General features: G+C 40.6%; 1 protein-coding gene across 1 annotated transcript in view; it reads right to left on the bottom strand.

Moving 5' to 3' along the window:
- Rhobtb3 (Rho-related BTB domain containing 3) overlaps positions 1-14,129 on the bottom strand; it is a 55,664-nt gene that overhangs the window by 13,429 nt on the left and 28,106 nt on the right. The window contains 2 exon segments of the mRNA NM_001107645.1: positions 7,117-7,237; positions 10,186-10,298. Coding sequence (NP_001101115.1) covers positions 7,117-7,237; positions 10,186-10,298 — 234 coding nt within the window.

Here is a 14,129-nt window from a genome sequence, read left to right on the forward strand (position 1 = left end):
CTCCCAGCAGCAGCCAGTTATGTTAAAGGTCACAGGAGGTCTCCAATTAGATGCCTGCTAGGCTAGACACACTCAACCCACCCCCACTTGTAGCTTTCTGTAAAGCTTCACCCCGATAAGATATTTGGGGTAGGGCATCCTGCTATGAGTCAATGGTGGTCTGAAGGGCTAGCTTGAATAAAGACTCTGTTGTGATTCGCCTGTCCAGTTTTGGGGGTTCACTAATACATTCTTAGCACTACAATGGAAGATACCAAGATGAGGAAGGTAGAGTGGGAATTCAAGTTATGGAGAATACCAGGACAATGGGAACCACAAAGCTGTCCCCTTCCAGAAAGAAATGCAATGAACCAAACCACAATATTCTGCCCAATAATTGCAAGTGATTTCACATTTATCATACATATATATTCTTTTAAAATATTCACAATTTATTGGTTCTCCAACCTTTCTAAGTCCAAGCAAAATATTTCTTGTCCTAGGAAGAAAAGAGGTCCATCTAAAGAGATTTCCCAAAGCCAATATATCCTAAGGATCATTAATCAACCACTGATGCTGCCATCTGAACAGACAGTTGTCACTGTGATTTGCATAGCCACACTCCCAGGAGCAAGGAGACAGCCTGAGAGCCTCCTACTCCTAACAGCAAACACCATCTGTGCACTGCATCTTCCCTTCATCACCACAGCCTTCCCAGCCACAGAGTGGCAGCATCATTTACCAGAAGGGCCCGTTTCCACAATTGAAGCATGCTGGATATATCTGTGAGACCAATTAACAAGCAAGTCAAATTGGCAATGCAATTTGACTTACAAATTTAGGGTTTAAACTATTTCAAGATAGAGCATCAATTGAAAAATAGGAGCATAGCTTAAACAAACTGGATGGTTTATCACTTGAATTAAGCAGATGAATTAACACTGACTAAAACTATCTAGTGGATAGTAGACAGGGGTGGATTTCATAAGCAGGGGAAATTGTAACAGAGCTTTCTGTTCATAATGCTACAAGATGTGTGTGCCAGAGGTTTACATCAGGATTCAATTTCTTTTCTACTTTTTTTTTTTCTTTAAACAGGCTCTCTCAATGAACCTGTTACCATGTTTTGGCTAGACTGCCTGCACAGCAAGCCAGCAGAATCTGCCTGTCTTTGCTCTCAAACACTGAGATTACAAGCATGGTGTAGATGCCAAATATAAAGACATGCCTGGCTGATATGAGAGCCATTTAAAGATTAAAATTTAGTTTTGAAAACCATTATACTTTTAGTGAAGGGAATATGAAATTTTATTTCACACCCTTTAAATAACTATTTTGGTGTTGTAAAACTTATGTTGTGAAAATGTCATGTAATACCTAACTACAGTTACTTGTTTTCTGTTGTTTTGTTGTTTTAGTGTGTGATCTGTGTGTGTGTGCACCTGTGGAGGCCAGAAGACACCTTCAGATCCCATGAAGGTAGAGTTATAGGTAGTCATCATAGGTTCTGGGAACCAACCAACGTCCTCTTAAAGAACAGCTATTGACACTGAGTCATCTCTCCAGCCCATAGTTACCTGTTTTAAACAGTATATTTATGTAAACACTAACAGAATATAGTGTTTATATAACAGCTGGCAACTGATTGCAAGTGATTATATAAGGGTATATAGAAGATATAATTTTTGTTAAAAGATAAATCTGGTCTTTGAACATGCCAAGGCTGAGTATCTTTTCCTGTCATATCCATTCCATGTAATAATTTCAGAAAACTTTTCTAAGAACAAACCTGAAATGATTACAAAGCCACTTGCTCTTCATTAGACATAGGTCATTAAAGATATTTTTGATTGTGTATTGAAGTAAAATGCATCTGCTGTGCCTTTTTATTATATCAGATTTGAACAGTAAAATTTAGGAATGCTGCTTGGGAAAAATAGACACTTGTTCACCTCAAGAAAAATTTAAAACATGGACTGTGTTAAGTAAGTAGGAAAGGAATGAGGTTTTGTTAAACAGTGTTTTATTTAACATGGAGTCAAATGTGGAGGAGCCCTATCTATGCCTCATTTGCATGTTTTCTAACTGAAATTTTTGAATAAGTTTATCTCTATACATGACTTCCTACTACACTGGTAATACTCCATGTCTTGGTTTTATATCCCATGTTCATTCCAGCCCCAGTAGCAGTTGCTCCATATCCTCAGTTCAGTTTCAACTGTCACAGCAGGAGAGAGGAATGGAGTTCACACTTCAGTATCTGCTAGTCCCTGTGTGCATTATTGAAACCCCTGTGGCCGCTCCTTAAGTGGAAACTTGAGTCCCCATTTATAGGCGAGAAGATTACAGTGTTTCACATTTTGAATAGACAATGTCTGTTAAAACTTTCACTCATCAAACTCTACAAGCATCTTCTCTCCTAGCAGTTCTGATCAACAGTAAAGGGCCAGAAACAGAAAGAAACACAACCAAGTCTATATAAACATTCATCTTGGCACAAATCCCAGCTAGGACTTTTCAGTCTGTCACTATCTACTCAGCCAAGGGTAGCAACGTATCTGCCCTGGACCCAGCTGTTCCTCACTTAGGATCAGAAAACTTCAAGAGGTTGTGTGACGTCCACAACCACAACTGGAGTGAAGAAGCCAAAAATGTATTACTACTGCCACATGGAGAAATATGCTTAAATAAATACTAATTTCATTTTTACATTATCTTTCCAATATTACGTCTTTAATCTTGTTAAAGATACTGAAATAACATCTGGATGTCAATCAGCTTACAAACATGACGTTTTCACAATATTCTTTGAATTGTAAATATTTCAGGTAAAATGTACAGTGAAAGATGCGTGTTTGGTTAAGATTTCACTACAACTTATAAAAGGCTTTGTAATTAAGGTTTAGGGAGAGTTATTATCCAACTAATACTCTAAGGGTTTGTCTTAGTTTGAGTATAAATAGTTTAAATGTAAGACTGTTTGCCCTTCCTGCTTTTGGTATGAAACATTTAAATTAATGATTAATCACAAGTCAAATACATAGTCACACTGCGCACAGCCATTTCCATTAAAACAAAGTAACATCAAAACAAACAAATCACTAGACCACGAGATAAAGCTGAGGAAGGGCTTCAGTCTATAAAGCACTTCCTATGACAGCTTAAGAACTGAGCATAATGCTTACAACTTGCATAAAACAAGTTGCCAGTAGCACAGGCTGCTGTCCCACCAGGGAAGGGAGGCGGCAGCAGCAGGAACTACAGATAATTTGCTATGAGCCTACCCTAACCAACAAGTCACAGTTCCCCGTGAACAATCCTTGTCTCAAAAAGCAAGGTCTAGAAAATGGAGACAATGTAAATGTCCTACAACTGATAGAGGGATAATGAAAATGTGCTACCTGCACACTGTGGAATCAGCTATAGAGAAAAATGAAGCCATGAACTTTGCAGGTCAATGAATGGAACCAGAAAAGAGCATACCGAGTCTTTCCAGACTCAGAAAGACAAACATTATATGTTCTTTCTCATTGGAGGCTCCTAGCTCCAAATATCCAGGTATGAATTCATAGCCCATACTAAAGACAACAATCAGAAAAGGAAAACAGGACCATTGTCCAGATAGGGGAATTACTGGGTACAAATGACATAATCATGTAATTATGTGTATAAGTATACATATATAGTCTTAATGAACTTTTTTCATCTGAGCTGATGGTATTACCTTCAAGAGCCAAAGATAACCTAAAAAATTTCCAGTATCAGACAAAAGAATTCCTCTTTTGAGTTATTGGCCAGGGCTATTCAAGAGACTCCCAAAACATAGTCTATTGTATCAAGCAAGCCTGCAAAGGAGGGAAGCCTCCAACTGTCTCAAGCAGCTATGGCACCGGGGAAGTACATCAATGAGCAGCATAATACCTAACAACAATCTGTAAATATCTGCAGTTTTCACCCTTCCTCAACGAAACTTCTCCAACAAATGGAGACCAATCAAAATGCAGAGTTGTGGAGCCCAGTCCCAACTGATACATCTACAGAACATTCCTGCATCTAAGGCCCAGAGAATATTGTAGAAGAGGAGGCAGAGTGTTTGGAAGAATTGGCTGTGAGACTGTGTCTCCTAGTAAGGGCAGAAGCTACAAATAAAGTCTCACCAACACAACTGCCCAAACTTGAGCTAATCAATAAACATGCCAAAGTGGATGGGAAAAGCCCACGAGGCCTCAACCCTACACAAAGAAGCACAGACAGCTGAGGAAAGCTGGGAGTGGGAGAGGTGGGCTTCCCTAGAAAGAGCACACAAATCTGTTGTTCAGTGCCAGTAATTAGCCTTGAATGTTACACAGACTGAGCAGTTTATAGTTAGGGATATATATGCATGTACATATATGCATTCAATAACAATTAGTGAAATAAAGAGGCCATAAATTTGGAGAACACAGAGGAATATATGAGAAGGTTTTGAGGGAGGAAAAAAGAAACGTAATTATATTATAAACTCAAAGAGTGGTTGGTTACACTATAACAAACAAGTGAAATTCAGAACAAAACAAACAAACATCAAGGTGAGGCTTATGAGATGGCCCAGTGGGTAAAGGGTTTATCAGCAACCATATAACCTAAGTTTGATCCCTGGAGAACATGTAGTAGAAACAGAAAGCCAATTCCCACAAGTTGTCTTCTGACCTCCACCTGACTGTTGGGGCACACACCATACACCCCAAATAAATAAATAATGTAACTTTTACAAAGGTGAGTGGCTAGCCATAGGACCAATGCCTGAAGTTATGTGCAGATACTGGGAAGCATAGAGTCCTTGCACATGGAGAGGAGTGGGCAGGGGCAGGCAGAAAGGGCCAGGAAGTGACAGCAGAGGAGAAGCAAGAGATTAAAAGGGAAAGAATCTCTACTTTCCATGTGTTGCATATTTTCTTCAAAAATCTTGTCAGCAGGTTATTCTGACATAATGCTTTGTGCAAAAGCCTGCTGTGCTAACTGTAAATATGGGAGCGATGCTACCAGTCAGCACAAGTGCAAGGCACGAATGAGAGGCTGAGAGATGGCTGAGGGCTACTATCCCAGAGTTTTGATTTCCAGTATCCACAAATGGCTGTAACTTCAGTCCCATGGGGTCTGATGTCCTCTTCTTGCTTCTGTGGGCCCGGAGTTCAGTGAAAAAAATTGAGGCTTTATGAACATCCAGAATATCACCAAGGAGACCTAGGTTATTTAAGGAAAAGGGGCAGGAGGCAGGCAAAAAAAAGTAGAACTTGACCATTCCTTAAGAAACGAATACCCCCCCAAAACAAACAAACAAACAAACAAAAACAACACCACCACCACCAACAACAACAAAAAGAAATGAATCCCACAGCCAGGTGTGGTGGTACTATCTTTAATCTCATCACTTGGCAGCAGTTAGAGCTCTTTCAGTTCGAGGCTAGGCTGGTCTACATAGTGAGCTCCAGTACAGCCAGATACCCTGTTTAAAATTAAAAAAAAAAATTCTGGGCTGACTGTATTGTATATTATAAGTATCAAATACTGTGCAAGTGGTGAGAAACTGGCTAGCCCTGGTCATACAACTATTAGGCAAGCACCATCCAGGAGGCCTACAGATGCAACTTGTTTAACACACATATCTTGGAAGACATTCCTCAGAACATACTTCTCAGCCTAGATGCAGGACTAACACATATATGTTCACCACATACACTTCAGACCCTCCCACCACATTTACCCCTCATGAAAAGTCGACTCTAAGTTGTTGTGTGGCCCCAGAACTCTTGTGGGTCTTTCAGTAGGTTCAGCATGTGACTAATCTGCTGTACATCATAGATGTGGTTAAAGGACAGACCTCAGTGACCCATGAGAAGTTATTTGCAACAGAGCACGTGCCAGCTCTAGCACCATCAGTTACCTTCATCAGAACACAGAAATTCTTCCAAAATGGACTTGAGATAATTAATTTGTTAAAGAGAAATCTTTCTAACTTATAGCTTAAGTTTCTTCCTAACAATGGATGTAGAGTTTTCTGTTGGAATGCAAAGCTGCTTAGCTATCCAACCTGGTGTTTCTCTGGTCTACAGAATACCCAGGGACTTCCACAAATGCCTCCATCAACAGGATTCCCCTACGAGCTAGTTCTGGAATTGCCACTGGCTGGGCCTCTAAGGACACTTTCTCCACCTACAAATGGGTATTATGAAGCTGGCTGTAGACAGATGCTTTGGACTTTTCATTTCGGCAGTTAATAAATCTGAGTGTGCCACTGCTAGTGACTGGTTAGTCAGCTGAGGGTCTTCTAACCTCATGAGAGAGCTATAGATAGTCTATGGCTTCTTCTTGTCTCACTCCCCTGCGGCATTTTAAATATATCTCAAGTCTCTCTTACTTTCTGAGTCCCAGTTTTCTTGACATAGGAGTAAAGTTAAAAGCAGAGAGATATTGCTGGGTAAAGGTACTGAAAAGTAAATGCTATGTCAGCTCCCACACAGTTCCGCCCCAAAATTAGAATTAACATCTCCCTCTTTACAATGGCTCATCTAAAGTTCTACTTAATTTATTTGTAGACAACTCCTTTTATACTTGTGTAATTGAAGGTATCTAACAATTTATCTTTAAGATTATGCATTTAATCTAGTAATGTGGCAGAATTATCCATGCAAGTAATTATTAATGAGCTTCTAAGACAGCTCATCTTTTTAAAAATTAGGCAACATTATTTCCCACAGAGATAAGAGGCAGTTTTCTCACAGTGCTGCCGGGGATACAGTCAGCAATAACTGTGGATGCCCAATGCAGGTCAGACAATGTTTTTAAAAAATTAAATAAATCAAGCAAGAGATAACGAGCTTTTAAGACAGCTGGGTTCAGATGAATTAAAATCAGGATCTTAAGAAACACAGAAATGAAAACAGAGATGACACATTAAAGATCAACCCCCACCCCCATCACAGACACGGAAGTGAGATATGGACGGAGGGGAAATGTCAATTCCCTTTCTTAGTTTATAAAGTGATTTCTTTATGATTCGGCTGATATTACTTTACATACTTAAAGCTGAACTAGAGCTCAAGGGAAGCAAGTAAGAAATAAAAATGCAGAGTGACCTCTGTAACAGCTGAGCCATACCTTGTATTTCAAAGACAACATCGGCAAGCATTGGTTTGTTAAGGAAAAACTTGAGAGATGTATTATAAAACCACAGAGGCTTCCTGGCTTGGTATGTCTTGCAATTCCTCAGGCAATTAATCTATCAGGAGAAAGCACAGCACAAAGTGGAAAGCTGTTCAGTTTGCTTTGATAACAAACAGGGAAAACTGCAAACAGGAAATCATGATTCTAATCGTATCTCTGAGGGGGATCCTGGAGCATTTCACCTGATGCCTGTCCGTGACTAGCACCAGGCCATTTGCTAAGTGGTGGCCAGGAAACCTACGGATCCTAGATCCCTGAGAGTCACTCATGCATCAAGGGGTAAATACGTGCTTCTTTATTGCACATGTCCTTGCCCAGCTTAGCAGGGCTTTCTCCTAAAGAGTGAACATCACATACGTGTGTGTGTGTGTGTGTGTGTGTGTGTGTGTGTGTGTGTGTGTGTGTGTAGCCTGAGGTCTTGGATCTACAGCTCCAGACAGTTCTGTCCTTGCCCAGCTGCTAGCCTCCTCCCACAATGCCTTGGTCTACCTCAGCTTTGGCACCTAGTTTGTTGCTGAGGTCTATGCAGACACTCTGTCTCTATCTGAGAAGCCCAAGGTTAGCTCCCTTCACTTGCCTCCACACTTCTGTATCTTTTCTGTTTTTTTCTTTACAGTGAAATAAGCCAAGTCCTAACATTTTCAAGTAGAGTTGTCCAAATTAGGGCTGCAACCTTAAATTGTGTGGTCACAATTCCTCATTGGAACCACTTCATTATGGCTCTTATTAAAATTACTTTACTAATCATTGATGACATCATCAGATCCTTGGTTGGACTTTTGAATCTCATACTCATTGGAACTCCCATCTTCAGTCAGCTGGGGAATCCAGAACCTCTGCCCTTAAGAAGTCATATTTAAGGCTCTGGTAATCAGAGCAAGTGATGTCTACCTGCGCTAATCTACTTTGAAGGGAAGTTTCCAATCTTTTGTGAAGGAAGAAAAGAATACTGTCCTCCCGGCATGAACCGCACAAGCATAATAGGAGGGAAAGAAGTAACACGGGTGTTGGTCCTCCATTGTCAGGTCTCAACCCTGTGCTATAGCACCCACAGGGGAACCGGCATTTAGAACGCAAGTGATTAACAGACACACGTAAGAAGAGTGACAGTCAAACCCACCCAGAATCAGAGAGCTGGCAGGGCCAGCTTTATCCCACTTTAAAAGCAATAATTCATAACACACTCAGAATTTAAACCCATGCTCCCAAGTGCCAACTTGGTGCTCTGTTACCTTCCTATGACACACTTGGTAAACAGAAAGGGTAGAAGGGTGGATGAGGGTCACAGAATCACAGTCCCTTCACCACTCAGCGGTGATGTTACTCTCAGTATCTCAAAGAAGAGAGTGCCAAATCAGAGAAAGAAAAAGACACATGTCCCCTGTAGATAAAGGTTATGAATTTGCACATAGTGAATCTTATACTATGTATGAAGCATGTGGAGTGTGTGGGGGTATTTTCTCCTGGTTCATACATTAACTCATCAGACAATTTTAATAAATGCAATACAGGTATTTGTGCATTTTCTTATTTTTTTTTCGGAGCTGGGGACCGAACCCAGGGCCTTGCGCTTGCTAGGCAAGTGCTCTACGACTGAGCCAAATCCCCAACCCGTATTTGTGCATTTTACAAGTTACTTAGTTGAGTTAGGTTGAAAGAGAGGTATTATTAACCTTTGACTCCTATAAGGTTGGCTAACTTGTGGATGCTTATTGCATTGTGTTACTGAAACAATAGATCTTATCTCTTAATTCTTTGTTTCTCTGTTATTTTTTCTCAACTAAAAATTAAGAATCTTCATGAAAAGTTAGTACAAGCCAGGTATGGTTGCATATATGCAAGACTAGCATCAGGGAAGCTAAAGTAGGAAAGTCACAAGTTTGAAGCCAGCCTGGGCTAGTAGGAAAGTTACAAGTTTGAAGCTAGCCTGGGCTAGTAGGAAAGTTTGAAGTCAAACACAAAGGGGAAAGGGCATGCAGAGGGATGTCTCAGTGAGCAAAGACACTTGCTGTCTGCGTTTAATCCTTAGAGCCCACATGGTGGAAGGAAGAACCAACTTGTCTGAACCCCACATATATGTGCTCTTTGGCACACATGACTGTGTACATGTGTGTATATACACATATACTAAGTGAAGATAAAAACAACTTTTTAAATCAGGGAATGAAAAATTTTTACATCATTAAACTATTAACTTTAAATGTTAGTAATGTGGGCCCTAGAATTAAATCATCTGTAAAAAATAACTAAAGGAATGTCTTTCTTATATTTTGAGAAAATGTATATTTTCCTAAGCATTGCACACAGCTTACCCTTTTAATCTACCATAGCCAATTTGCTTACACATGATCTGAAATAAGAATAAACTGACTAAATTGTGCAATACAGTTGTCTTAAAATTTAACAAATATAAGTTTAAAACTTTTACAGATTCTGTACAATCTAAATCACTGCAATCTTATAGCCATACAACATCAGTATTTTTACAACCTTGAACCCAGTTTCTAATTTTGAATATGTACTCAAGAGACTCCTCGACTGTCTATTTGGTTAACTATGTTGCTTGGAACTCTTTGAAAAGTTCGTGCAGGAACAAGGCTATCCAGATTTAAATAATGTGTGAAATCATCTCTCCCAGAGGTCCAAGTGTGGGAGCCAGGCAGCCTTTCATCTCCACAGCAGCCAGGCAGGGGCAGGGCATGCCTTTAATCCTAGCACTCTGGAGGCAGAGCCAGGCTGGTCTCTGTGTTCTCAGAGCTCCAGTGGGGTGTTTTGAAGACAGAATTCACAAATGAACCTTTCAAAGACATGACTAACACATTTTAATCCCCACATAAAGTCTTAGTAGGATATACATATGTTTCTGTTGTAAATACTTTTAAACAGAAGCATATACATAGTGAAAACATTTATATTAATAAATTATTTAACTTTGCTAGTGACTCAATGTTACTTATAATCACCAAAGTGTACAAGCTATAATTCAGAATCAAATTAATTTACCTTTCCTGGTGTTTTTAAAATGCATTTAACTTTCTCGATTATATCAGAAACATCCCCTGAATCTTTCAACTTCCTCCTGACATCTTCTTCAAGTTCTTCCCACTGAAAAGCACCTGTAAAGAATTAGATACATCAGATATCCCTATGTGAGTAAAAGGTATGAAAAGCTGGGTCTCTTTTTAGATTATAAATGTTCCCTTCTTCAATTACAAACATGTCTTTTGAAATATGTGTTTAACAGATCTGTTTGCCTTCTCCTAAACCAGTGGTTCTCAACTTGTGGGTGGTAACCCCTGTGGGGGACTAACCTTTCTCAAAGGAGTTGTTACCTAAGACCAGGAGAAAGCACAGTTATTTACATTACAATTCACAGCCATCGCAAGTTACAGTTATGAGGTAGTAACAAAAGTAACTTTATGGTTGGTGTCACTAGAGCATGAAGAACTGTATTAAAGAGCCACAGTATTAAAATGGTTGAAAACCATGTAAACCATCTTCCCCTCTGACAGCTGCCATTTCTGAAGCAGGTACTCAAGCAAGTGACTTAGCAGCCCCAGCCAAGATGAGTTTCTGTGAAAAGCAATCTTGAAAGTTACCTATTTGCTCCCAGGACAAAGGTGGGTATGTTCTTTCTCAGGTGATGTTGGAATTGCATTACTACCAGTGGAGAGCAAAGCTTACTTACCATTGGTGTGGAGAGGCACATGGCAGAAACATTAATTCAGAAGGCCTTGTGTACTGTCATGCTCAGAATGGGATACCTGCTCTTAAACCCTACAAAGTTAACCTGAGAAAGGCAATGAGGTGGTCCTCTGATACACTCCATCTAAGATCCAGCCACTGCAGCAGCAGCAGCTGCCAGGTCTTTTCCTGAACTTAGTCTCCATCTTGGCCAACGTCAAAGCTACCCTTCTTGGGCTCCTTCACTCATGCCACATACTCTGTGAACCCTTTTCTTTCCTGTAATTCTATGGTGGCCTTTACCCAAAATGCTCCTCTCACATGGCCTATAGTACTTTTCTTCTCAGCCTTCCTGCTCCTTCACAACCTTTTAGCTTGGGATCCAACCTATTATCCAAGCTAAGTTTTCGAAAAGTATGATTTATGCTCATGGTGTTCCAAGGTGTTTTAGTTACTGTTCTATTGCTGTCAAGGCAACTCCTATAAAGAAAAAAAGCATCTAATTGCAGGCTTGCTTACAGTTTCAGAGGTTTAGTTCATTATCATCATGGTGGGAGTATACATGACCCTGAAGAAGTAGCTGAGAGCTACCTCCTGATCTGCAAAGAAAGAGAGCCCGGGCCTGGACTTCTGAAACCTCAAATCCCATCCCCAGTGACACACATCCTCCAATAAGGTGATACCTCTTAATCCTTATAATCCTTTCAAACTAAGCATTCAAATATATGAGTCTTTGGGGGCCGTTCTTACTCAAACCACCACACAAGAAATTGCCCACATCTGCCCCATGGTTTACAGGAAGTCCAATCATCTAAAACTAAAACTAAAACATCCTGCCACAGACACAGTAATGGGGCCCTTCTTCCAGCTTTATCTCTGCCATGAACTATTGGTGTTACTTCAAGGAAGTCATTCTACCTCTTGGAGCAGGTAATCAAGACTCTTTGCTATTTATTCCTAATCTACAATTTCTGGTGTGCCACTGCCTGTATTCATCACTCTGCAGATGCCTTCGTGATTGAGACTGAGGCAGAGTATAAAATAATTCACATCTTAAGCTAATGAGTCAGGCCACTGCAGACAGCATCTAGCAGTTGGAACCAAAGCCAACCAGAGGGCCAGATTCCAGGGTTCTTGGCACTGGTTTTTTACTTTTATTTATTTTTTTAAAGATTGGTTTAGTTTTATGTGTGAGAATGTTTGACTTCAAGTATGTAAGTGTCCACATGTGTTCAGTGGCTAAGAAAACCCAAAAGGGTGCTAGATTCTGTGGAACTGGAGTGACAATCACATGGGTACTGGAAACAGAACCTGGGTCCTGTGCATGCAAATTATCTTAACTGCTGAGCCCTCTCTCCAGCCCTGGCATCTGCTTTTTGTTACAGCTTTCAGTGTTGCTGGGTAGCTTCCACTTCTCACCTCAGCTTCAGCATTTGCTATCCCCACCATATAAACACTCACAATATGGCCAAATCTAAGCCTTCCAGACCATGGAATTGGGAATAAACACAGTCGGCTTGCCCACACAGGTGCCGGCTAGACTCTAGCTCACCACTGTCTGTTCTACTTGTGACAACTGTTCTATTCTGACCTACCTGCTAGATCCCCTTCCTTCTCACACTCCAGAAGAATGATGAGTCTCTAAGGATAACTGTTTGCTCACTCTTTCCCAGATTTTATCTGGGCACAAACAATCTCTTCACAATCTAACACATTCCTTAGGTCATCCTTCCAGAAACCCCCATGCACATAGACGAAGGTCTGCGTAGAAATGTCAGGAGCCCTGAACTCAAGAGTGACTCTGGGACACTCATGCCTGCTCATTGTTCCTATTTGGAGAGGATGCTAAAAGCCTTTTTCTGGTTTTGAAGGTCCATTTCTATCCTTGCTAAACCTTGGTATTCTTGAAAACATTTTCTCTCTTGAAGCCTCTTGGCCTTCTGGTTGCTGATAACAGGTTAACTGAGTGCCCTCTGCCAGGGCTGGGCAGCATTCTCAGGATCATAGATCTCAAAGGTGTTTGTGGATACTCAAGAGCCAGAGACTGGACAGCAAGACCACCACACAAAACAAAACTGGAGACACTGCCTCCTCTGAGCATCACAGAACAGTTTTTTACTCTGCTGAGGAATTGGCTCCAGCATGGGAGACTCCTGCATACCAGTTTTGACACCAACACCTCAGAAAGCTATATGCTAGTCCCATGTCCATCTGTAGAGTCCTGAAATGACTACAGTGAGAAGAAACTTTCCTTTGAATTTGTAGCTAACTTTTCTGCCATTTCCCTAACCACTATGAAATAAACCACATACATTAGGAAAAAAAATAAAAGGCACATAGATATATGGAATGCCTTAGAAACCAATGGAGCACAGATTGCTTCTCCATCGTACCTATGCATTATACTGACCTGAAGAGAGATAGTTTGTAAAATACATCAGAGGAAACCTCATCCTATTTAACTCAGACTTCCTGGAGGTAGGGTTCCAGACACTAATATGTTTTAAAACCTCCCAGGGCTCCTAATGCAGTCTGAGGGCTGCTGCTGACAGACCATGTTCCCACTTTAAAAATCCAAGACATCAATATCCAGTTAGTGGCACACAGGCAGCAGGAGAAGTGATTCCGATTTGTCTCCATTCATCCTAGCTGAAGGAGAACACAGATACAATCTCTGCATTGACCTTTACCATTGTTAAGTAAAACTTATATCCAGTTAATACAAGTAAAGTTATATTCACCAAAGAACACCTATATAATACCTCCATTCAAAAGACTATATAAAAGCAAGCCATTATCAAATAATCTAAATTACCAGGCAAACTCAAGGGGCCACTTAGGCGTTTAAAAACAACTCACCAAGAGCCAATAACTAAGAATGAAAGCAGAAAAAAATTCTTTTTTTTTTTTTTTTCAGAGCTGAGGACTGAACCCAGGGCCTTGCGCTTTCTAGGCAAGCGCTCTACCACTGAGCTAAATCCCCAGCCCAGAAAAAATTCTTAATGGCACTAAGGAGTGGGCTGTTTTCATAAGTAGAAATGCTAATCATGTCATCACTGCCGCCATAATGCTAATAAACCAGTAATCCTGAGGTAAGGGCAAATGTTTCTGCTGTGTAAACGTTTAACACAAGATCCACCCTCTGACATGAGACCCACCCTCTGACACAAGATCCACCCTCTGAACAGTTCCCAGTAGACAGCATCATCATCGATAGGCAGGGCCACACGGTAGGGTCTGTACAGCTGCTCACTTTGCACTGC

The sequence above is a fragment of the Rattus norvegicus genome, chromosome 2 (assembly GCF_021556685.1).
Source record: "Rattus norvegicus strain SHRSP/BbbUtx chromosome 2, alternate assembly SHRSP_T2T, whole genome shotgun sequence".
NCBI lineage: Eukaryota > Metazoa > Chordata > Mammalia > Rodentia > Muridae > Rattus > Rattus norvegicus.